At 38.3% G+C, this 27,818-nt stretch overlaps 1 protein-coding gene across 9 annotated transcripts in view; it reads right to left on the reverse strand.

Moving 5' to 3' along the window:
- LOC139771477 (latrophilin Cirl) overlaps positions 1 to 27,818 on the reverse strand; it is a 447,191-nt gene that overhangs the window by 252,490 nt on the left and 166,883 nt on the right. For all 9 annotated transcript variants that reach the window (XM_071704284.1, XM_071704285.1, XM_071704290.1 and 6 more), the window contains one exon: positions 13,038 to 13,169. In XM_071704284.1, the coding sequence (XP_071560385.1) occupies positions 13,038 to 13,143 (106 nt within the window). In that variant the 5' untranslated portion in view covers positions 13,144 to 13,169. The remainder of the gene's footprint in view (positions 1 to 13,037; positions 13,170 to 27,818) is intronic.

The following is a 27,818-nucleotide window of genomic DNA, read 5'->3' on the forward strand; positions in this document are numbered from 1 at the left end:
TTAATTTCAAATAAAATCTTTAAAAATACATGCGTTTTTTATTGTTTGTATGTATAAAATATTATTTATGTAACCGCTGAGAAAAATATTCGAAAAATAACCCGAACTACCGATTTGAATATAAAATAATAAAAATTGCAAAGATATGCGAGAATCAACATAATTAAAATCGCGAAATTAAATGTTATGATGATCGATGAATAAAAATCTCTGTCCATCATTGTTAGGAGGAGCGTCACAAACACAACTATAGAAAGACGAAAGTTTAGTGGCGCTCGTTGCATATTCAATGATGGTTTTACCGCTAAGAATAACATTGGCGAATACTTTCCACCGCTTTAGTGGTTTCCCGAACATTTTTCTCTCGCTTGACGAGCGATGTAACCTTCGCTTTGTCCGCCACGAAGTTCAAGCCTTCGGCGAAATCAGGATGTTCCGATACATCGAGGTGAGGGGCAGTATCGTGTAATACGCCGCGATACTTTAGCGAGGCGCTTTACACTCGCTCGAACAAGCAGTACCGTCGAGTTTACAAAGCGGTTTAAAGTTCCGCAACGGTGAAGAAACTCCGGTTTAATTTGGCGCGCATTAATGCGCCCGCGAGAACTTTACCGGAAACTTCCGTCGTAGCGATAGGCCACGCTTTTTCTTCGCGCATCTTTCTATTGATCAGATGGTAGAGAAGAGAAAGAGAAGTTTCTCGAGCAAATCGTCGATGTAGAAATGTTGCACAATAGAATCTATTCTTTGACCGCGCGAAAATTCTATCGAAATTTTATTTTCAAATGTCGCGATGTTTGAAATTGAAATTGACTTGTTTTCTCCTTAAAGGAATATTGTATTAATAAATTGTGAAAATATGACATCTTAAACTGCTTATCCTGTTGAGAAACTGTAAAAATTTCCACAAAAAAATTGCGAAGTGGAAAAGTCGAAGACTAAGTTAACTAATACTTTTTATTTAAGGACTTGTATATTACACGGAAAAAAATTTAGCTAAATTTAGTCGTAAAATAGGGATAACTAATTTTTTTGCAGCAAGAGCTATATTTTTTGCAGCGAGAGCTAAAGTTGAGCAATAGTAGCAAAACCTTTTGTTCTCGCTGCAAAAAATGTTAGTTATCCCTATTTTACGACTTATTTTAGCTATAGTAGCTAATCTTTTTTTTCCGTGTAAGTAAGATATATGCATCGCTTCTTTTTTTAACACATTAGAAATAAAATTTATCGAATATTCGTTTACTTCGTATATTTCGTTCACTTCGGCCGGTATTCATAGTCAGATCTTATGCACATCGTCTTAAGTTCATCTTTAGATACTCCGCAGCAAATTAAACTAGTCGTACAGGATCTAAAGATAACTTAGACAATCTTAAATATAAAATCTGACTATATATGAATACCAGCCTTATTCGTCTACTTCTTTCGTCTCTCGCTTAACATAAATTCAAAACAACGCGTTTCAATATTTGTAGTGTCTTGTTCTGCGATATATACTTCGATGGGTTAATATCTGTCGCAGTATTGAGTCGCGCTGGGGAATCGATTCCAGCAGAGACAATTCGAATTCACCGACGACGACAACGACGACGATGCTATCACGGGGCAGCTCTCGGATTTCAATCGGAGTCCGCGTCGTGGACGAACGCGCATGCAGCCGAACGTCGAGGGAACGTCAGAGAGAGCACGTACACGGCGCGGTGCTTACACGCGGATTTAGCTCCCGAAAAGCTTCCAAGCGAACCGTACACGAATATGAACAAACCGACGCGCCTCGCCGGGGGAAAGCCCGGGGGTTGGCGGTTACCCCCAGAGACCAGAGAGAAGGATAAGCGAGGAGGGATGGTTTTAGCTTCTCTTTCTCTCGACGCCTCGAGGGGTGAGTTGACTTAACAAAAAGGTCTCGAGCAGTGCTCGTATGAATGTTAACGAGGACGCAGATCGAAAAGAAAGGAGCGACGAGGATGTGAGGGAAGGAGGGAGGGAGATGAAACGGACGGGAGGTGGATTTCAAACGTGGATACGCAAATAAATCGGGTCAAGAGCGCGAACGTAAGGCGAAGCGAGGAGAGCGCTAAACGTGCAGACGAAACGGCGAGGAAGGTGAGGAATGGTTTTTCAGGGAGCTGAAGGAAAACCCGTAGAAAGAGGGTAGAGAGCATTACGAGAAACAATGGCACGATCGGCCGAAGTTGCACGGGAGATCGTTTTATTATCGCGACTCACCCCCGTTCGCGTCTTAATAAAGCCGGCCCGCATTTTTTCTCGTTTTTTAGCGAAAAGCTGCCCGGCCACCCGCGCCTCCTCTCTCTCTCTCTCTCTCTGCCTCTTTAAACCCTCCATTATCCTCCTTTTATTGCTCGCGTCTCGAACCGTAGAAGCAGTTAACGCAGGCCCAATAGAGCCGAACGTAATCTATTAAATAGATAACGCCACCTCCGTTTCTCGGACTTGGCTCTCTTATTCTACGTTCTCGACAATTTCCACACAGTGCACACGAAAGAATGCAATAAATGCAGCTTTAAAAAAGGAGAAAAAGATAGAGTCTACGTTGTTGGGAATATAGCTTTAAATCTTATACGAAAATACTTGAATAACGAAATATTCAACAATATGCACGATATATTGTATCTTGCCGTTTTTTTTTAATTATAAACGGAAAATATTTTAAGTTACATTTTAATCATCAGATATAAACAGAGGAATACTTCGATTATATTTGAATGCAGAATCTCTCTCTAGTATCGCTCGAATATATTTATGCCTGATACTTATCATACTGGAAGAAATGGAAGTATCACCAGAGAATGGAAGGGAGTGAAAGCCGGCGTCGGTGGCTTATTCCGGAGTTATTTTTCACGGAACGTTGAAAAATTGCCGTCACTCCGAAATCGGAAATCGATTACACCGGCTGATTCGAGACGCGCGGGGGCGAAACTGATGGCGCTTCTAGCTCGCTCGCCGGCGAAACGCCATCGGCTTCTTCGAGGCGGGTGAGGGATGGATCTTCGCTTCTTGACAAGGGATTGACGATAGATAGAGTCGTACATAAATCGTAGTCACGAGTCGACGAGACGGCAGACGGCGAAGCGAATTAATCGGCACGATTAAAGATTTTTCGCGAGCCAAAAGGAAATTGCGCTTGTTCACGATTTGTGATTCGAGAACGGTGTATATACCACTTAATTTCGGTGCTGTTTGGTGAGTGATTTAATATATGCGCCGCTAACTCGTTCGGGTACGCAAAGTGCATGTGGAATAAGCGCGGGATACTATTCGCTAAGAGAGATATGAAAAGAAAACCGTGCACTTTGTACGTTCTCTCCGTGTTCTATGCGTGCGTTTAATCTCTGCGCCGCGCCGGCAGAAAAGAATAATACACGATTTTATTTGAAAAAAGAAGCTTATAAGAGATATAAATAATGAGAAACAGCTATAAATTGCACAAAAAATATTACTGCTGGAATCATGCGCGTTGAATTCACATGCCTCACATAAATATGGATCTCGTTGAAATGGATGCTATACAACGTAATAAAAATTTATGGATTTAACTGCCATTTCTAAATATAGAAGTTATATTCTTATTGTTAGCAGAGGTTTGTGATTTTTCAACTATAAGTTAGTAATATGCTAAAATCTTTAGTATGCATTGTAAAAAAAGATACTTAATCTTGTTTTTAATATATTTATGTAACTTTAATTCGGACATACATTTATTTATACATATAAAACACTACAACACAATTGAAAATAAAATATATCAATTCTTATATCAGTTAATAAAAATTACTATTATTTTAATGTTAAAAACTGAAATATGTAACGTTATGTAAAAATAATAGGAACTTGAACTGTTGATGATTACGCCAGCAACTACATGCAAGGAAGTTTCACATGCAATTTAATTATAGATGTATATGTAGAGTGTATATTTAGTCTATAGAACTGTGCTATTAAATATTCGGAAGTAACCTACACACTCTCTCTTCGCGTCGAAAATATCTACGTTTTCTAGCGTTCTAACACAGTATTATTATCTTATATCCGGCATTGTTTCAATCAGATAAGTTTGCGAAAACTGACAGGCCGGCGCCAGAAAATAATTGAAGTATAATATGTGAGAAAATTCGGTGGTATATATCTTTTTATCTTCTTATTCAGTTATATGATAATAGTGCAATGATAAAGATTTATTTGATCAACGCGAAATTAGAATTACAAATATTAATTCTCTGTTTAAAGATCATATAAATTTTCACCGGAAAAAAATTGTGCCTATGTCAAATTCTATGAATCGTATATGCTGCGTAGTTGAGATAATATGTAAGGTAAGGCGAAAAAACGAGGAAAATATACATATATACAAAGAAGCTGAATATTCAATTACATTCAAAAGCATCATAAGCCTTAAATTGCAATGCGAATAAAAAACAGGCAAGAATTTGCGTGTCTCGGTCTGGACGACCATTTTCGAGGGGCCTCCTAGAACTAGGTCACGTATGCCGGAAGTAAACGTCATGTGTGTGAAATCTAAGCGCCACTTGTCACCAATGAAATTTACACAAAGAGAACATTCCGTTCTATTGACATCCTTTTGTAGGCTGGAAGCAGTTAACCTGTAATATTTTTACAAGCATTATTTGTGTCATAAACGTATTAATGTATTTATATTCATGTATGTATCATTTGATATATGCAAAAAAATAAATATTTACGTGTATCGAATACATATATAATAAAAAGTTATAAATTTATATAGCAACATTTTTAAATGTAATCTTTCTATATGAATAAAAAATGCTTACTCTTTCGATTGTGAACTGTAAATATAGAATTTTTATTTTATTCTCTATTTTTCGATTAAAAAACAAAAATATACAAAGTCGACTATTATTAACTATTAATATAATTTTAATATAAGAAAAATAAAAATAGTTTAATTTTAGTAGAACGTGAATAATAATCGATTAATATTTCTGGATGTGTAAAGTTGTATAGCGATACACCCGCACTTGGTTCGGTTTGCTTGAAAATTGAAATCAAGATTGATTCAAGAGCCATCACTACTAGCGACGTAGTCTCACAGCGCGGAGATCACGACAATCTCTTATTTTCCGCGCGACCGATCTATTCGGCGCGAATTGGAAAACGCGAGCGGCAAGCGAACGAGATTCCCGCTCGAACAAGGACACGGAGTTTCGTTTGGCCACGTTCCACCGGCCTGAAAGATACTTTTCACATACGAAGAAACTGGTGTGCATCCTGTCCAATTATCGAGAATATCTGACGACTTTAATTTCAAGATTCTCGCTTCTAAAATAATATTTGTGAATTACGTACGCATATTAGGTAATAGATCCGAAAGTTGGTATAAAATCTGATACATCATACTTTACTCGCTTTTTTTTATTATCTGTAAATAGAAGAATAAACAAAAAGCTATTTAATTATTCTCTTTTGATCTCTTTTGATCATTCTATCTTAAAGTGGTTCATTCTAAACGTGGAATGGTGCAGGTATAAAAAATACATCAAAGTTCCTTGCTTGAGCCAAAATGGATCGATCTAATTGCTCACCATGATTTGTTAAAGAAGCTTTACCATCGAGAGGGAAACTCGACCGTTCCTATATAGTAATGTAATGAAGATGCATCGATTACTCCTTACTGAAAAACATAACTGAAAAAACAGCGATCTATAATTAATTAACTCATCATCGAGAAATACTACGAAAAGTCGTGGAAGCACACAACTGCACATATAGAAGCATAAAATTCAACTTATCCAGTAATATAATCTTTTTTTTTGTAATTCAGGATATTTAAAATTAAACTTATTATTGTGCCAAACACATATTATCTATAATAAGTGTTTTATTAAAGATAAAAATACAATCTACAAAATAGAGATATAGTATATTGACAAGCAGCTTAAGAAATTAATAACAATATAAAATTTCATACGTGAATAATTATTCCGTGCTAAAATCAGAAGTTTCTAGTTATTGGTGAAGCTGTTACAGATTAAATGACAAACAGTCGTATAGTTGTTTATTTATATGACGAGTCAGATTTCTAAAAATACAAGGTAAAGATAGCCCCGTTGCGATCTGTTTCCGTTTCGCGGGTTACCGGGGCGTGAGGTCTAGGCACTTTATCGATTGCTCTCATGCACGATGTTATTTAACACCGCACTCGCTATATCGACGATCGAATCATCGCGTCACTGGCGCGTCGCTCGTTTAAATTTAGACGGGTGGCGTCGCGCCCGCGCGCCCGATCGCGTGAAACTCATTGAACTCGGCGGGAACAGTGCGAGAGGGTTAAAGCACAGAGGACGAGGACAAGAGGAGAAAGAGAGGATGAAACACGGGCCCGCGTTTGCACGTGGGTGGGAATCAGATTAGTCACGTAGCGGCGGTTACGAACAAGGAATAACGCGGAAGGGTGATCGCCGCCGTTTGTACACGTTGGTTTCAGGAACGTGCATAGCAAGCCTGTAAAACGAGGGATAATAGACAAATTTTGGTTGGAGAAAACAAAGGGAGATCTACGTGTGTTGTAAACGTGGTATCAGAAAAAAAACGCAATAAGAATAAAAAGAAGATGAATATGGCAATGGAAATAAGAGTGAGAAAAGAAAGAAGGAAATGATGAGACAAAATTTTAAAGGAAATAAGAACGAATAAAAAAGAGAGAAAAAGGAAGAAACGGAAAATATAGGAATAAAAATAAAGAAGAATAAAAGATATGGCAAAATTGGAGTTCGAAAAAGCAACGAAAAAAACAAAGGAATAGAGGTAGAGAAAATCGCGCAACTGTCGATATATACGAGCCGGAAAAAAGAAAGAGTAAACGGCTCAAGACGCAAGAAAGAGACGACGGTGGATATAACGTTGGCGGAGGGAAATGCGAGGTGAAGAGGTAGGCGAGGTAATGCGCAGTAAATTGGGACCGCCGCGTGTTGCCAATGTGCCACAAATCTTCGGCACCGAAGTCCGTCACGAGCCACGCACGGGTCCTCTCCGGGTTAGGTAGACGAAGAGAGGTCGTCGATTCAGAGACGGGGATGGACGCGCAGGGGGTTGCGAGAGTTGCCGCGGCCGGTCGTTTGCTGGCACAACGCCGTTCCGCAGCCGGAGACTGTGTTCGCCAGCGGAACGACCGTCGAAACAACAATGGACGTCGGAATTATTTTGCTTATCTCACCGACGCCATATATTCGTCGCATTGACAAAGCTCTACAGTGGAAGGAAACGCGCATAGTGAATGACGCTCTCGCACCGTGAATTTCGCCCTCGTGAATTCTTCGAAGCGACCGGAGTTAAAATCGCTTGTCAAGAAAAGATAAAAATAACATTGTAGTCGATTTTTTATTATTCATGCATGTTCCAATTCGAATCCAGGACAGATATCCCAGTTTGGTGAAAAAAGATGTATCCTGTATCTAAATGCGTTACACCGTTTCTGTCATTTCTCGACTCAATTTCATTATATATGACAATTTCATTAATATATGACGTGGATTAATATGGTTTGCGGCTATTGACTTAATTATTTGTTAGTGAAATTGACGTGTCACGTCATCTATTCGACTGCTTTCAGTTTATTTGCGTTTTCTTCGATTTCGATTTTGCTATGTCACATTAGTATTTAATGATAGTATATTTATTAAGCTATGATGAATTCAGATATTTTGATAACAGAATATGCATTTAATTCTCCTGAACGTGTTTTAAATATTATCGATATCCCATTAGTATTTAATTGCGGTATTAATTTGCAGCTTGTATCAAATTTATTTCAATTCAAAATACGCATTTCTCTCATTAGCTCATCTTTTTATAAAATTAAAAAAAATAATGAATACGTATTATTATTAAATTCTTATATTAATACAGAAACGTACTTCGGCAGTTAAATTAATCGCTGTTTCCCATACCTTTACGTCAAAATATTATTTACTAATGACAAAAACGATTATCGTTCTTGTCTTAACATATTATATTCAAGATTATACATTCACATGTACATAAATACAATATTTGAACAAAATACGTTTATTCCTTCAATCAAATACGTTTAAAATGGACTTTATGCTATTTACTGCACCCGATATCAAATATCTCGGCACATCTCCTAGACTTCTTTAGCATATCGAAAGATATATAGTTGCAAACTTGAAGGTTGCTGGAGAAGCGTGAGAATTTTTCCTCGAGGAATGTTATCTCGTGGAGAGAAACTCGACCCGCCTCGGGGACGCGACGCACTCTGTAATCACGCGTTGCTCACAATTTTTATTATCTCGATGTTGTGCCGAGTGTATAATAGGATTACCGATCTATCCGGCGTAAATATTAATTACCCAGAATGCGCCACGCCATGTAAGTGGCGGCCGTAAATTGCCCGGCAGCGCCTCCCCCTTACCGCGCATACAAATCCTCATCGTCGCAGAGCAAGGGAAGAGGAGAAGAGATGAAATCTCTTCACGGCGTATGTCTCAGGTGATGATCCACAACGTCAGTGGAAATATAAAGCAAACTGGCAACTGTTTACAATATACATATAATGAATTATCAAATTACGCGAGCAATAACTGAATGTTTAGCATTTCTCGAAGTGAAATAATTGATATTGAAAATTTGTGAATAGTTCTATCAATAAATTAGGTCTGTTCTTTGCAGCTGAACTGGCTGCACTAGTTCAGAGCTGAACTAGTGCAGCCAGTTCAGCTGTAAAGAACAGACCAATTATAATCGACGTATCGTCAATGAATAAACAATACCGCCTATGTAACAAGTAAAGTTTCTAGGAGAGACAAAAAACTGGGCCAAAAGTGAAATATACAACTTCTATGTAATGAATATTCTTGAATGAATATTGAAACTCATCTATAAATAATACATATATGTGATCTTTTTAGATCTTACCCTATAGAATGATGATATAAAACAATCGAAGCCAAAAAGTGCATTTGGAGAAAAATATCATATAGGCGGTATTGTTTATTTATAAACGATATAAATGTGACAATATTAATCTTGAAAGCTGTTAGAATTAACGGTCATCAAATTTTAATCAATTCTATTATAAAAAAATAAACAGGCAATTTTGAATGGCCAATAAATTTCAACTTTTTAAACGGGGAAATATTTATTCTTGCGGATCAAACTGTTTATCTTTCTATTGTATCAATACACAGAATACTCCATATATATAATACAGATGTATCGCGGGCGATATTATTTACGAGCGATTACCTACGATTTGATCGATAAAGCCAATCTAAATATAACGATTAGTGTTCAGCTGCAAATATTACGGGATCATATTGATTTTATTTTCGATCAGTAAAGACCGGAAATTCCGCTCTTCGTAAAAATTCTAGCAGAGCGAGTATAATAATCGCGAACGAGTAGCCAGGAGTGAACGACGTCTTTCGGCGTCGCTTCGATGCCGATATAGCGGCCACTGCAAATTTTATCGCGCATTATTCGCGAGGTCAGCCCGATCGAGATCATCCTTCCTACCGTTAACTAACGTTTTACGACGGCCATCAGGATAGATTACAAAGTGGCGGCTATCGAGGTTTTATGTAATTTTTCGAAGAGCCGGCATATTTATACGCTCGCTAAGAGGAATCATTTTCGGTTTTATGACGGGCGGAGCAGTAGTAAAAAGCTAATTGCTGAATAACTGAAATGATGCGCGTATACTTGCTTAAAATGTAAAGGAAAGGCGTGGCGAATAAAGACGCGGAAGAATAAAAGCACAGGAAATTTACACGCCACCTAACTTCTCATGAAATTTATAATTTTTAAGGAAATTAAAAACATCAGGTATGCGCTTCTTTTAAGCGATTTTGAACTACAAAAAAATACGACAGCCTTTATTTCCTGAAATAGATGGTGAAATATAAGAGAACTTTTCAATAATTAATCATCCTGAGAAATGTTTAATTAATTTTTTGTAATTAAGAGTGAGTTCTACCGACGGTTTTTATTTCTCTCAAGCTTCCAATATTAACGGCTTCTGCAATATTCTCTCGCGATAAAATTAATATGATCTTGTCAATGCGATATCATGCCATTTAATTTACTTTGATTTTATTAATTTATCTCCTTATCTCTTTATATTTCATGCTCATTTTACATTTTTTTGTCAATCATCATCCGTCAAATATCTATCAATCGTTAGTCAATAATTCCGCGAAAACATTCTGATAAAAATAAATATTATTTTGAAATTATTAAATGTGTCTTAATATATTTTACAGTTATATATAATTAGAAACTAACCCGATGATGAATAGTATTATTGTGATGTACTCATCTCGTCTCATATCGCAATTATTTCCAAAGATGCGCACTCAAGTGTAGAAGCCTGATTCAACATAAGCGCCGCCAATTCTCCGCCACTCGACTCGTATACCGCGACTCTGCGATTTCGAATGAAAATGCAGTCGAGTACGGTATCGAATCCACGACATCCTAACTATCTATCTACTTTTGAGAGCACACAAAAGCCTCTTCTGAGTCTCGGCGGCACAACGCGAGCGATTCTGACTTATCTATCACCCGTTATTGCGATTCTCTCACGTGCCCGCGTGCGTGCCTGCACGCGTATGTACATGTATTCACATGTGCGTGCACATATGTCTATATCTGCAAAGGGAATATAGATAGAAAGGGAGGATTGAACGCAGAACACTGAAAACGCAACTGCGATGATAGCTGCATGAATTGGGTGCACCGAAGTGTATGATAATCGCACAGGAATAGAGAGGACATGTCGTCTTTCTCCCGCCAGATCTTCATCGATCTTTCCCCTTCTGATCCCTATATGTCTCAACTGCGACCCATCTTTGAACACGTCGGTCTGAAATTGCTTCTCGAGATTTCGCCACTCGTTAATGTTCGCGTTCAATCGCTACATTCTAACCCTATCGGGCGCTAGCCAGCCCTTTCTTCTTCTCTTTCTTTCATTTCCTTACCTTCTTTCATTTGCGCGACGCACCGACCAAGATACCATGCTTATTGCCTTAATTAAGAGTACGAAGGGTCTTTAATTAATTATGGTGAATCGACAAGTATTCATAAAAATTACCGAAACGACTGCGACATTTTAATTGTATCGACTTCGTTTGTCATTTTATTTGGCTGAAAAAAAAAGTTTAATCTTTCTTCGATAAAATATTAGTAAAAAGAATTACGTTTACGCTCAAATTTGATTCCAAAGACTCTCATTTGGTTCCACGGTTCAAATGTTAAACCTAACAATAAGTTTCCTAACCGCATCGTGAACAACGTCGCGGATACTCGAATATTTTTTTTTCTCGTCGGAAAGTCTTGGATTTATGAACAGAAAATAACACCCCTCGCGCATTCGGCCGCGCCGGCTGGAGTAGCTCGGCAATGCGGGTTTTTCTACAACTTCCGCGATCAGTTACACGTCGTCGGAGATTGCAGCTGGGCTCGCAGTCGGGCTAATATGCGAGCGCGGAAATGGTCCCGAGAGAAATTTGTAGACGCCGCCCCGGCGGCGTCTGAGCGGAATTCTTTTCGACGGAATACTCAAACCCCGAAAAGCCATTCAAGCAACTTTTACTTTCACGCGTGTGCACCACATAAGCGGTGACAGAATCACAAAAAAATGCAGACGTGATTGAAAGTATAAGAATATGCGTGCCGAAGAAATGCATATACAAATCGGGCAATTTAGAAATGCTATCCATTTGAAATTGTCACCAAAATAGCAAAACTCACGCTACTTTTGTAAAAAATATTCGTTACTGCTCACTCAAAGTAAATACGTTTTACGCAGTCTACATCAAAAGTACATTTCAAACTGTAAGATTGATTTGTAATATCCATATGGATATTAACTAGGCTAAAAACGTTTATCAATCAACCTGTATTCAAACACACGTACATTAAAGTATTCATCATCGTTTACGAGTATATAAAAAATAGAAGATATAACTTTCCAAAGAATAGGACATGACATTTTCTCACAATTTATGAGAAAGATATCGACTAAGTATCTTATAAAAAAAATAAAAGATTCTTGTTACCGAGGGATTACCAAGAAGCTGTGCCGCATTGCAAAACATACACACATACACACGCTTACACACATATGCCGACGGAATCTCCTAAATCAATTAGCACGAGAACGGTTTAATTCTACGAGCGTGCTATGGTATGTTCCCGGACTTAACATGCCGGCCCAAACCTCCCATCCATCTCGCGGGGTTTTCCGGGGTTTACGGCAACAACGATCTTCCGTCGTTCCTGCGCGTACACGTCACAGCCACTTCCACCCTCGTTACTAACCTCTTCAAGGCGATTTTTGTACCCCGTTTAAAATTTATAGGAGAATATACACGCTTGAGTCCGGCGCAAGTTACGTCACATAATTAAGTTTTTAAAAAATGCGACTGAAATAGACAACTCGGATCAAATAAAGATTTTTTTAAATCAGATTTTGAATAATTCACCTAATGAATGGTGCAAAATGATCCAACGCTTGTGCACAATCTCTATATTTTTTTCTTTCTTCTGAAAAAAATAGTTTATAACCGTACCCCCGATTTTTATTAATTGATAATTGATAATTTCTTATTTATCAATTAATGTCTTATTCATATTATATATGCATATGTGTATAATGAATGTTTACTTTCAAACAAAGAATTTTTTGAAAAACATTTTATTCGTTACAATTTTCCGAAGTAAAACCAGCCAGCCAGAACATCTTGCACAACGGTTGTGCCCACCGGTGTAACAATTTAAAATGTGCTCACTGCAAAGTTAAAGAAAACACGTGGAAGGCGGCGGGGTATAAAACTGGCTTCTGCCTGCGGCGAGTCGCGACTTCGCGAAAGGTTCTACGGGATGTGCCGCGCGTAAATATCCGCGCGTGTTGTAGCTGGCCCCTTAATTGGCGCAAAGATCGAGGGGGGGCTGTCGGGGTGGAGGGCTACCCGCGGCAAGGAACCGCGGGACCGAAATCGTAAATACTTTCTCGCACTCACCTATATTTCGCGCGACGACGGCGCAGCCGTTGGTTAAAAGCCACGCAAGTAGCAGACTGCCGAGGATCGGAGCTCCTCCTTTCCGTCGACCCTTGCGGCACTCCATCGTGAGGTTCCGAGCTCCGACTACGCCTGAAAGCAGAGAAAGAAACGATCACGCTCTGTGCGCACTGGGGCGTGCTGCTCCGCGATGGGTCCTCTTGCATTTCGCGCCAACTGTACGCTCACCCCGGAGTGCATCGCGATTTCCGAGAACACATACGTTCGGTATGCCAAGATCGGACGCCGCCGCGTTATTATTGAGTTTACGTAAATCGCACACTTTACTGGACGACCATTCTTGCGCCCTTTTTCTTTTCTGTTCTTTTTTTTTTAATTTTTTTGTTTTGCGCGGAGACGCGCGTCGACTTACGATCGCGATTACGTGGAAATCGCGACGTTCGCGACCAGTGAGAGCAGATTCAAGTCAAGATACATGCAGTGCACATCATAAATTAGATTAAAGTATAGATAGATATATGTTGAATATAGATAAGTATTTGGTAGATTGTAGTCGATAAAACTTGCATGTCGTGTATTTCCTGACAATGATGCAAATAATCATTCTTATTTTTTTATAAAAATTAAAAGTTGAATTTCTTTAGATTTAAATTATCATACTAATAGAGAAAGAGGCAGAGAAACCCAAACAACCCCTTTGATTATTTCATATTTTGTTATTTTTTCAAACGTTACGCGTATGCCTTGTAGTTCTTGGGATCACCCACTCTAATTCGTCTTGTTTCACCCGTTGCAACGCACGCTGTTTTTATTCGATAGGATCGCGTCGTGTTCGCGCGGTTTGCAAATTTCGAAACGCTGACACCAAAATTGTTTTCCTTTTTCGCCTTCGTTAACCTACATTCACGCGGACGCACACACATCCCCAACCCCTTCGCTTCGCTCCACGCGCGGATTAAGCTGATTTATAGTGTTTACCGGCGATGCTCGCTCGATTTTTCCTGCGGCGTCGCGCGTGCGCCCCGTCGACCTATCAGCTTGTCGACAAAAAAAAAAAGACCATGCGGAATTGCGAGGAAAAAGAACGAGAGTCGCGTCATGTCGCCGCCGAAGGGGGGTAGCAGGTGACTCGTGTGGATTGCGCGTGAAATTGTGCATTTTCGCGGGCGTCGCAAATGTGTTAAATCTTGGGTAATAGTATATTGTGCACCAAGGGGCGAAAGTAGCGTTTTTCAGACGAGTGTAAAGTTTGCCGCCCGAGCCGAGGCAAATCACACGAGTCTGAAAAAGCTTTCGCCCCGAGGTGCACACGATATTTTTCACAGTACCTTTACGGAAAGTTCGACTTCCATGCCTAGAGAGAGGCGAGAGTGGTCAATTTCAAGCCAGGGCTTACTTTCCTCCCTAGGGCGGAAAGTGGATACTTTCCGCCCGCTATGCCGCCCTGGCGTGAAATTGGCCGCTTTCGCCCCTCTCTACAGACATGGAAAGTCGAACTTTCCGTGGAGGTGTTGTGAAAAATACATTTTTTATTGTAATATCACCACATGCCTCTTGTAATTCAACACATTGAAAAAAGAATTCAGTAGTACCCCTCTTTAATACATGATTTAATACATGTTACATGAGATTAAAAAATCCTGTCAAAATCTCTTGAAATAAAATTCGTAGAAGTAAGTACATCGCGAGCCAACGAGTAATCGTCTCGATTATGACCGAGAAGGGAAGTTCATCGAGCCGCAACTGCCGCGTGCATCACGGCGGACCACTCCGCAGATTGCATCGGCCGGATTGCAGCGGTGCATTTCCGCGGTCGCGGAAGAACAGCGACACGGGGATATCTGGAGTGCTGCCAGTTCGTTTCGAGCGGACCGCGTTAATTTTTCCAACGAGTCTAATTAAATCCCGCTCCCTCTCTCCCCGTGTTTCCTTTTCACCCTCTCGCTTCGTCTTCCTCGTTCCTTCTTGATGCCGCCGGCATTCAACACTTAATACGATGAACGTGGAAGCCGCATAGCAACGCGATTATCGTCGAAACATCTGTAAACTCCCGGCGTAACGACGATAATTGAATGCGCTGACTGTCCCCTCCACCCCTCTCTCGTTGGTGCAACGTACAAACGCATCCTCGCGTACGTCCCATGCATTACGCATAATTAATCCGACGATGCTATCTTCTCTAACCTCGTATCCGCGCGTTCATCGCGCGAATAGAATCTGCGATGCGCTATTCTCCTTTCATCAATGTTACCCTCCCTTTCCTTCCTTGCAACGTACCGGCGACACTGCATACGACAATGTGCATGCGTGTGCCGATATATGCCGTACACTGATAATCGCGATAAGCTCGATGACAACGCGATTCCCATCTCTGAGGTCGGCGCGGTCGAAGAGAGAAAGATCATTTATTAAAAAGGAAAGGGAGAGAAAAGGGAGAGTTAGAAGCAGAAGAGGATGTGTACGCGCTCGACACAATCGAGCGAGTAGTAATCTCCTGGCAACTATATCTTTTTTTTTGCCTTTAGTACTATTCCGCCGCGGATTTTTCAGATCGGTAATCGAGCGCTTGGAAGGAATTCCCAACGACGTATTTCGCGGTGTACCTTCGGAAGTTCTTGGAAACCGCTTTTATCGAGCCGAACTATCGCCACATTTAGTTCTCGAGTCGTTCTCTGAAAAAGAATACATTCGAGTGCAGCGAGGTGCCATGTCGTTGCGTAGTTGGCACCAAAATAGTACACCAAAAAGATATGATAAAAATAAAAAGAGAGCAAACCATTTTCTGGAATAAAATACCTATTGAAGCGACTTGCTTGTGAAATACTTTTGGAGAGTATTGAAAGATAGCTAATTTTTGGAATATAATATTTTCGTATCGTCATTTTTCAATTAGAGTTCTAGTTTCAAAATTTTTACATTTTTGTCGTGATATTTTTTATTAAAGATCTCAAAATACGCGAAATATGGAAATGCAAGATGTATTTAAAAAAATATATATTTTTTTTTCTTTTTTATCATGAAAGAGATAATTTTGAAAAACATCAAATTTCCATGACCGAGAATTATATTCGATATTATACAAATTCAATATGTTTTTCCGGAATAAATGCTGCGAAAAAATTTTCCCTAATTTTCAGTAAGTAATTTTTAAACATTTTGCTTCTGAGTTGAAAGAGATTTCACTTGAAATAGAACCACTACAAGCGGACCCAAAATATAATTTCCATCTTTTATAATCCTTTTAACGACTTTCCAAATTTCCTTAAATTTCTTTAATGAAGATGCTGCTTATGGCACTTCACAGTACTTTCAGCATTACTCTTTAGGATCCTTAAAATATAGTGATATAAGATGACGGAAGTAATTTTCTACCATTTAATCGCATTACTAACACCCTGACGAACGTAATTATAGCGATGAAATTTATTTTACATTTAACACTGTTCTTCACGTAAAGTTTCAGTAAACGAAGGACGCGTTCTGCCGCTACTTAGAATGTAATAAATAATTCAATAATAATTTCCACATCCCGTCGGACTGTGTCAGAACGGGAGAAGTGACGCGCCGCCGCCGCCGCCACCGCCGTTGCCGTTGCCGTTGCCGTTGCCGTTGCCGTTGCCGTTGCCGCCGTTACGGTTGTCCGGATGAAAACATAAATCTACATATTATTAAAGCAGCGGCGATCAAAGCGATCGAAATAATGCAGATTATCAGAAAACGCCGGTGCCGCGGCAATTTCTGCAGGCACTTAAAATCATTTCGACGCCTCTCGCCGATGAATATTGAACAGCCACGCACCTGCCGGCCGCCTCTCCCCTTTCCAATCACTCGTCTCCCCTTCATCCCTCCGGCCATCCCCAATCTCTCGTTTCGCAATGATTTCGAGCACGAACTCGTTCATCATTGATGACCCCCCGCGCAAAATAATGCTCGCAACGAATTGGGCGGTTGTGAGAGCGCTATACGTACAATGAGCAGGGGAGCTGAATCAAAATTATTTGTTGAAAATCACATTATCGCATCGACGGAGATACAGTGTACCGCGACCGCGACCTCGCGAGTTTCAATTTTACACCCAAGCGCATTTTAATGCACGCCGCGCAAAGCCTGGAGCCCCGATCGGCGCGCAATTAAAAATAATTGACGACGACAACGAGCCGATGTTATGGGCTGGAGGCGACCGCACGGGAAATTAACTCGCAATTCTCTCCGCGGAAAATCCACCGCGAATCTGGTTCGAGGACGCGAACGGCGCGGGCGTTGCAAGAGTCTCTAAGGCGTTTTAATATATCCTTGAAACAGTATTGTGAATAACTGAATATTTTGTCTAGTACTCATCAGAAATTTAAACTAAAAATTATATAATATTATCTGAAACGTGCCAATATTTAAAAATTCTGCGTAATTCACGATTACCCGTGTGGAAAATTGTTAAGGCAACCTTAATAAGCTTCGGGGCCTTTAAGGGCTTAAACGTGGGTTCGGCCCTAATAAGGATTTCCACATTATTGCCAGGCTAGGTCCCAGTAGGGCGATATCAGTTTTGGGTAGCTCAATTAATGTGTGGCCTGAATAAGGAAACCCAATAAGGGCCTTGGTGGGACTTGATCAAGGTAGCGATTATTAAAATAGAGATTATATTTATTTTAAAACCTAGTCGGGATTTCGATAGAAAAGAAACATCAGGGCGTAAATAAATTGAAAACTCTTCAAGGTTATTTCGATCAACGTAAAACAATTTTAATTATTCATACATTAAAAAAATTTTTTAAACATTTAAATATAACATTATTATTATATTCTACTATACATGAAGTAATGCCAGTACATATGTGTGAACTCTTCCATTAGGTTGGTTTGAGAGTTTTAATGCAACTAATTTTTGTTCGATATTTATTATTGGGCAAACAACTCCACGGAAGTCTTTGTTTCAATTTTCCATTGGACTTTACGTGACTGTGTCGGATAAGTAAATACATCTGTTTTTGTTTCCCAAGCTTTTGCTTCAATGAACAGAGAGTCTTGAGATTCATTGTATCCAAAATTTTTTAAATTTTTGCTACATATCCATTGCTCAAAAGCACAACGTTATCTGGAATGTTAGTAGGGGAGACCGGGGCCTAACCGTCAGTTTTTTTTCGGTGCCGATTTTTAACAAGAAAATAAATAATTTTAGTTAAATGTGGTATACCACTGTAAAGAGTGAACCTTTAGCTACAAAATTTATATAGAAAATTTTTATCTACGTCGCTTTGTTTAACCGGTATAGAGCAAAAACGACAACGGTGGAAAAATTGAAATCTCAAAAATGCCGGGGTTTAACCGTCACACTGCATTTTCAATACATATACGTACATCTAATCCTGAAAAATGATAGGATACATCTTAATAATTGTTTTTTAAGAGAAAAATATAAAAATTTATTCAAAATTTTTATGCGAAACATTATTAAAAAATAGTTACGAGGGTTCCTCTTTCCGCAGAAGTCACTCGCCCGACTTGTTTCACTCCTCGACGTCCGATGACTCTATTCGGTGTCTGAACGGTTGTAATTCCCGTCTCATCCATATTCCATATGCAGTGAGCCTGGAAATGCCCGAGAATGCCTTGAAAATGCACCCGGACTGCTTACTGACGGATTAACCCCAAACACAAGTTTCAGGTTTGATCGCCCACGAAATATTAGACATCAACGATAATGAAAAAACTACACTGGATTCGTGTTCAGCATGCATTACTCTTTATAATCACGTTCCTCGAGATTTGGAGAGCAAATATTATTGCAAATATTACAAAATTTCCACGCGCAGAAAATGTAACTTTCACCTTCCGAAAACACGTTTGCCCTCGTAAAAATCATAACACGGCAGGTAACCTGCCGAAACTCCGTTGGTCACATGGGTACCATAAGCAGCGTTTACAATGTTAATAGCGAGTTCGCACAATATACAGGTTCCGAGATATTTGATTTGACGGTTCAACCCCGGCGACGGTTAGGCCCCGGTCTCCCCTACTATATAACAGTGAAAGTATTAAGGATCAATGTTTTTACCATTATTTTTCCCTCTTCAAGAATCGATATAATATATATTACTTTTGGAGGTAAAAACGTTGTTGACTCGTTTTCATCAATAAGATAAATGATAAGTCTAATATTTTTATTATTAAGTTATATAGTCGTATTATTAAGTCACTATAAGTCTACTTTACGTAAATATTCATGTCAATCGAGTCATTAATATGTATTAATAAATAAATTAAATTCTATTTAATTTTGTATTGATTTTATATACATCCACACACACACACCCAAAAAAGCGGGTATATTCCTGGGAATGATAGGGCCATCTTAGGGGAATATAAGGGATTTCATAAGGCAATTATCAAGGCCCTGATTATTTAGCCTCTAAGGACCCTCAGTGAAAAAGCGTGACCGGCCTTAAAGGGTTCTTATTGGGCTTCCACATTAGGGCCCAAACAAAGTTAGGGAAAATTAACAGGGGCCTTATCAAAGCCCTAACGCAATTTCCACACGGGTATATACACTGTAAATCCAAGTGTGTTATTTCTACACGCATAAACGTTCAAAAATGACTGAAGCTGGTTTTACATGTTTTGTTACGTGTTATAAATTAATACGTTTAATCATATTAATGCGTTCAATCGTGTTAAATGACGTCATTTAAAACGGCAAGAAATGTGTAAGAGCCTCAGTTAAAATAACACACTTGGATTTGCAGTGTAAGATTTACGCGTTCAGTCTTACGCTAACTCACTCAAACTCGAAATCGCTATCGCAACATCGAGATGTCTTCAACGGAATCGCCGATTTCCGAATATCTCGCCGGTACATCCCTCTGTTTCAATCGTGAAAGTTTGGAAGGAGGAAGGAGTACAAGAAATGGATAAGGATGAAGATGAAGAGAAGAAGATCGTGGAGGATAAGCAGAAGGAAGCTGTCGCTCGGTTGGCTATATATACACATATACTGCATGCGAAAATGTCGGGCGCAATTTCTGAAATTCCGTCGTGTCGCTTCCCCGTGCCACTAGAATATCGCTGCACTCGTCTTCTCTCTCTCCCTCCCTCCCTCTCTCCCTCCCTCCCTCCCTCTCTTTCTCTTCGACCTTTTTTGCGCTTTATCCTCGTCTCTGTCTTACTTCTGCCGGAGTTCATCGCGAGCAGACATCCTCGACGCGACGCGACGCGATGTGAAACTGACACAGAGTGCTTTGAAAATTTCAGCAGCCGATATCAGACTCTGTAACCTGAATAGGAGCCGAATAATAACCTAGCAGCTTTCAATTTTATCTTGGTGTTTTATTTTTGCTAGGTTAAAGATTCGTATATGAGTAATTACTTATCTGAATTAAGAATATAATTTAAAGACATTCGATAATAATTATTGTCACTGATGTGAATAGCTTCAATCTAGTTTCATACAAAGCGTTCTCGATATAAATGTATAATAACGAGGAAACACTGTCTTTATCGTGAAGTATTATAGTAACGACTATAATTAGTGATGATTGTGAAAGTGATCATACATCGATTATATATATGATCAAAAATGAAACTGTTCAAGAAAATGTTTTTCAAATAAATGAACAGAATTGGTTATTGATAGAATAATGAATTAGTAAAAACCGTTCCACATTAATTTGGATAAATATATATTCCTACTTTGGAAAAATTTTATTATTAGAAAACCGGGTTATAACTGATCTACATCGATAAGATTTTCATGCATGTGTAATATCAGAACCGGAGACGAAATATAGTCATCGCTGCGAGAATCGCGCAATTTCCACGATTCGTCTGGAAAATGCAAATTCGTTACCTACGGAGAAAAGAAAATGCAAATGCAAAAAATGCAAATTCGATATCTTCGACTTTGAGAACGACTCTCGGAACGGAGACACTTGCTAGAATCCTGTAATACCTATTTGAAATTGGACGTTATTTCAAGCGTGACATGGATGAATTTATCAAACGTCATGTGGCAAAGACTTTTATTGCTTTCGTGCGTCCTATAGAACACATATCCGCGTTACGCGTATGACATGAGCTTTCAATCGACTTAAGAGCCATCACCGCAATATATGTCATAAAATTTAAGATGATTACTTGTCAAAGCAATTAAACTCATGTAGAATTATTATATAACGGATAATTACCATGCATTATTGTATCATTATAAAATTAATAATTATTATAATAATTATAATATATTATATATATCATAAATTAAATAATCATTATTGCGTACCCGCAATAAAATTTGCTTCGTTATAATACGACCAAATAATTCCAAATAAATCATTTGAAATTTGATATCAATATATCATACAAATACAACGTCGTTTATTGAGAGTCATGAAACAAAAAATCAGTGGAATAAATTTAATTCATAGAAATTTATACCTATAACGCGAATTGACGATAACGGGCCAAGGACAGTATTTCATTCTCCATTAAACTTCGAACACAAGGAGTTCAAATTAAAATCGCGCAAAAAGGCAGGCATCTCTTCCAAGACGCGCGGAGCAAAATTAGAAAACTGTCAAATTAGTCTTGATTCATTCGCGAGGCGCGTATTTACCGTGTAAATAACCTCCACGGTATTTCGTGCAGAGCGGAGGTCGAGCTTCGTTCTGGAGTCGGTGCTTCGGCGAAGCATAAAATGATTATGAGCAAGTACCGTAAAGCGCCTATAATTTCAAAGGAACCGGGAGGCCGGGCAGCCATCGGCCTGGCCTTAAGGAAGAAGGTGGACGAAGGAACGCGGCTGCCAAAAGATAGTGGACGACACGGATGCCTGCGGGCAGGCTCTGCAACTCTTTTGCGTTACAGCTTCCATTAACGAAGCGATTAACGTTAATTTATGTAATGCAAAAGGGCATATAAAAATTGCTTCGATATTCTGTACTATATTTTTCAGGAAAGACATGTACAAATTATCATAAAACAATGTACAAGTAAGTAGTGCTTTATAAACATATGTATATGTACGTACACTGTATGTATTACAGTATATCTTTAACAAAAACTGTGTGTCTTTATACTATTAAAAATATGAAACGTTATTGCATAACATCATAAAGAAAATTAAAGAGGATTGAGAGATAGACAAAAAATGATACATAATTTTCATATATAATTTTGTCTCGCGAGGAAACAAAATTAGAGCTGTCAATGTTGTGTGCCCGACTAATAAATGTGATCTTACCATGAATGTGACGCGCAATGCACTTAAGTGTAATGAAGTGCATAGGTTATCGAATGAGTGATATACGACCACAAGTAGCTTTTTTCTCTCTGCTCTTAGCTCTTTATTGATCTCGCAAGAGTGCCGAGTGTAATAAGTAATTGAGTTATAAGCAAGTTAACTTATATCTCATGATAGAAACGTCAGCCAGTAATAAGTAACATACTTTCGCTTGAAATGTCGAGACATAAACCGTCTTCCTGCTAACATCGATTTTATCATCAGCGACATGATATATGGATCGCAAGCGATGCAGCATTACGTCGTGTGTGGCAATATAAAAAATATAAGGAAATTATTTTAAAAAGACTTCATGATAAAAAATAAATTTTTTCAATTAACGTAAAATTAAATATACGGAATGACTTGAAAGTATGTAGTTTATATTATATATATATATATATATATATGGGACAATCCACGTCACTTTTACCCCCCATCTGTCCAAAATTGGTATGGACGGATTTTAATGACTAAGGGCGGAAAATGTTCGTCTTGAAAAGAGCTTTCGAAAGGCGTGTGGCATATATGCGCAATTCAATATGGCGTCATAGTTATGGCTGCTTAAAGGGATAAATTCAAAATTTCAGATCCAACATGGGCAGATAAAACGGTGAAAAGTAACTAAATTCATGTGAAACTCAGTATTTGGGGGATTTTGGGGTCGCTGATTACGAATCTGAACGTAAAATTGTGAAATTCAAAATGGCGGATGCAAATATGAGAAACGGACGAAAATTCCAGTAAATGATCTGAAAACTCTTACTGGAGAGTTTTTTGGGTCGCTGATCACGAATTTGTAGCTAATTTGTTAAAAAACAACAGAAAAACCGTGTTAATTAAAATTCTACTCTAGGAGATGAATTTCTACCACGTCCACGCCGTCATCTCTGGGTAACGCTAAGAGTAGAATTTCAATTAACACGGTTTTTCTGTTGTTTTTTAACAAATTAGCTACAAATTCGTGATCAGCGACCCAAAAAACCCTCCAGTAAGAGTTTTCAGATCATTTACTGGAATTTTCGTCCGTTTCTCATATTTGCATCCGCCATTTTGAATTTCACAATTTTACGTTCAGATTCGTAATCAGCGACCCCAAAATCCCCCAAATACTGAGTTTCACGTGAATTTAGTTACTTTTCACCGTTTTATCTGCCCATGTTGGATCTGAAATTTTGAATTTATCCCTTTAAGCAGCCATAACTATGACGCCATGTTGAATTGCGCATATATGCCACACGCCTTTCGAAAGCTCTTTTCAAGACGAACATTTTCCGCCCTTAGTCATTAAAATCCGTCCATACCAATTTTGGACAGATGGGGGGTAAAAGTGACGTGGATTGTCCCATATATATATCGTTTCCTTTATATATATATAGGGTAACTCGGGGGAATATGCCACACTTAAGAAAAATATGATTTTTTTCCTATTTCTCTTTCTTTTTGAGGTATCTTTGCATACTGGTCTTCTTTTTCCTTTTTTTATCTGTTATTTATATATGGTTTTAATGAAATATTTTGATTGTTTACTATTAAAAAGAAAGAAATACAAAAGTGTTGCAAAGTGGCATATTACCCACCCATGTGGGTAATATGCCACATATACAAACATGTATAGTAATTTAACTTTAGAAGGGCATTCTTGTCTAAAAACATGTAAAAGAATATTTTTATTACTTTCTTTGCATTTCAATAGTACTCTGTGTGCTACAAGTAGTCTAAATTATTTGGAATGCAATTTTGCAAAATATTAAGTACGTAGCCTATAATATTCTTAGCGCATGAAATAAACGTGTTTATTCAACATTTTTCAATGTTTTTTCATCATTTTTTCAACACTTTTTCAATATTTATACGGCAAAATATTTATTTATACTGTTTACAGCTTCCTAACCTACTAGCAGTATCCTGCTACTAGGTTAGGACGCTGTAAACAGTACTGGCATTTTACCCCTATCTAAGTAGTGGCATATTCCCCCAAGATGCAGTTTTATATTAAAATGAGCCTGTATTATACGATTGCCAGTAAAACGAATCGGCGACGTATATACTGAATACTTTCATCCTAATAACCAATATTAATAGAACGACAAGCTGATCGAGTTAAAAATAATGTAATGCTTGAAGAATATCTTATATAAAACACTAAGAAAATTCTAAAAAGCACGTTGTCATACTTGTCATACTGTACTTACCCCATAAAAACTATAATACTGACAGGAAGTAAGTAAAACTTGGGCAAAACGTAAGATATAATATTTTTAACAATTTCACAGTATTTACAACAACGCTCCTAGCCGTAGCTTTGTTAAACATAACGAGTGGCATATTCCCCACACTGGCATATTCCCCCCAGTTACCCTATATATATAGCTATATAATTATTTATTATTTCAAATTTTAGCATTATCACTTTCGGCAAAATCGAAAACAATGAAAATTTAAAAGTGTAATTTTCTTGTAACATAATATTTTCAAAAATTTAAAAGGTCAATAATATGCATATTATGCACAAATTTGCAATGCTTATCCTGGAAATATGGACTCTCTATATATTTACGACAGCCAAAAATCATCTCACAGCGAAAATATATAATATTTTATGAAAGTAACAATTTTCAATTCGCGACAAAAGGGACTAAATCGCTATCAAATAGCGGATGTCATCGACGCCGAGGGAAGACGCATCGCGATCCATGCTATAAAAGGAAAAATTACGCGAACGCCGCGGGTAACGATTATATTATTCGCCCCCTTCGGAAGACTTGATCCCAACTGCGTGTCCCGCGTGCACGATCCTGGCTTAGGGGTGCTTCACGAAACGAGGGCTCACTTTTCACTTAAGGACTAGCGGGGTCGGGGCCCGTCTAACTGCCCCGCATTATTCGTTATTACGGCGTACATGATGCGCGAGGGTGGTGGGCGGTATCACTGATAAATCTGGAAGAGTAGAAGGAAAAAAGAACGAGATAAAATGCGATTTATTCATTCACCTTTTCGAATTATTATTTCAGAATCGAAGATTTTTAAATTCCTCCGCTGAAATATATATAAAAATTTTATAGCTCAGGAAAATAAAACAGAAATTAAATAGCACATATTACTTAATTAATATTACTTAATTATCAATTAATCTTTAATCACACACGTCTGTTTTATAATTAAATTTCATCACATGCCGTGTTTCGCATTTAGAGATTAAATAAAAAATTAAATTAATTTTAGTTACTTCTCTTATTATTATTAATTTTAGTTATTTAAATCCTTATCATGTTGGTTTTTGAATAGACAATTATAAGAAAGAAAAAAAGAAAGAGTGAAATATAGAAATCAATGTAAACTCTAGTAGTTGGTAAGTTCACCCGTTTATGCCGGTATCCCAATCCGGTCCTATAAGATTTCCGCAGTCACCGGAAGTCGCCCGCAATGCATAGAAATCAGAAAAAGAAGAAAATAGGAAAGGAAAAGGAACGGAGGTGTCTCCAGTGACGCAAGTAGTCGTTTGCTTCGACTGCAACGAGAATAACGCGAGTTAAGCCACCTCCAAGTCACTTCCGCGTTTGTCCCTCTCACGCTTCTTCTCTTTTCTTATTTCTGCTCTTATTTTGTCACACTCCCTCCCGTTTGACTCAGAGATGATAATAACGCGCGAGAGAGAAAAAAAGAGGGATGATAGCTACATAGAACAAGAAAGAGAGAACAAGAGGAAAGCTTTAAAGCAAAGACGGATTTCTTTCGAGGGAGTTTAACTAAGGCCATTGCGTGGGAGAATGGTTTTAATCGATCGCCGTGATTGAATTCAACCAACCGTCGCTATTTTTCCTCGCATTTCCAACTTAAAGTTTCGGTTGCTCAAAGTGAATTTTCTACATTGGCATTTAAAACTTTACTAATTCAATAACGCCTTTGCATTTTATAATAGTGTCCTTCTAATCTTTGTGATATGCTTTAAACTCTTACTTGACTCAAGTTTATCCTGGCTTTTACTCTTTAAACAAAGCTACATAGAGATAAGGAATTAAAAGATTGGGAATATAAGCTTTAGACCTCTTTGTTGAATCTGGGGCGGCTGAAATTACTTTACTATAGGGGAGACCGGGGCTAAGCCGACAACGGGGCAAACTTGACACTAGGCTTTTTGCCAATTTAAATCTATCGTAGAAACTTGCCTTTCCTACTGTAAATGCGTCTTTATGTGCCAGTATTATCAACGGAATTTGGTAACATTCTGAGTTATAGTGTAATTTTTAACGCGACATAAGCGTTTTTGATAGTGAAAAGTAATTTTTCTGATCTCTCAAAAATGTCTACTCTTTCATCGAGCTTTACTCTTGCGAATCTACCGGTAAGTGATTTTGATGGGAAATTTGATGCTCTATATGAATCCGATAATCGTTTTTGCATATTTTCAAAATTTTCATGTTTTTGAAGTGACAAAAGTGAAAAACGACGTCCGGGGCAAAGTCAACACCACGCCGTTTTGTCGGCTCCCAGTAACAAACGATGCTTGTCATGCAGCCGTATGGCTCATGACAAATGTATGCGCACGTCCGATCGCGAGTTTACCTGCATTAATTGTTTTTCAGACATGAGTTTAGATGAAGATAATTGAAAGTTCAACAATTTTTGTTCTCATTATTTTAAATGATTGTTCTAGCTACTTTATTCCGAATTTTTGTACTTTTTAAATACACAATAAACAATGTATTTTCATTTTCAGACAGTAAAAAATAAGTTCCAGATCAAATTGTGTCGATCAGACAAAGTGTTGAGTTTGCCCCGGCGGGGTGTCGAGTTTGCCCCGGCATTTTTCAATTCGAAAATTTGTCTTCGCGTCACTTTTTCTTTCCTGGCGGCAAAACAAAGCGACGTACAGCAAAACTTCCTGAATCAATTTTGTACCTGAAGAAACACTCTTTAAATATGTACCATTGAATTTGCCTAAAAATTTTAATTAAATATTAAAAATTGCCTTTGAAAAAATAGTGTCGGCTTAGCCCCGGTCTCCCCTAGTATCGTTCTGATAATATAATAAATATTTGTTATATCGGGGCGGAATAACTGGCATTATTAACTTGTACGAGCGGATGCGCGCGCATAAATCCACCCGCTAATCGCACGACGATAACAATAATCGAGCGAGATAATCGTTTGATATTAATATCAGCAGACCAGCGTTTCAACTCCAAATTAAATCGTCCGGTGTGTAATGAGCTCTCTCGCATCGCGAGCGAATTCTATGATGAAAGGCTCACCGCTGCCCCTCTCTCTCTCTCTCTTTCCACCACAACGCGCCGAAATTATTTATCAGAAATAAACGCAAAATCATTCAACCGCAAATAATCGTTTATTTCTCAGGTTTATGTATCAGTTACTGAACCCATTTTCGTTATCAACTGAACGTTTCTAATGAACGATCGTCCTCAACCTTATTTCGCTTGCGATGAGTAATTAAAAAATATGTGCTCTAAAGATATAGTTCCTTTAATCCGCTGTACAAAATTTGTATTTTT

The sequence above is a fragment of the Temnothorax nylanderi genome, unplaced genomic scaffold (genome assembly GCF_030848795.1).
Source record: "Temnothorax nylanderi isolate EJ_2023f unplaced genomic scaffold, tnyl_v1.0 TNYL_tig0040_pilon, whole genome shotgun sequence".
NCBI classification, from domain to species: domain Eukaryota; kingdom Metazoa; phylum Arthropoda; class Insecta; order Hymenoptera; family Formicidae; genus Temnothorax; species Temnothorax nylanderi.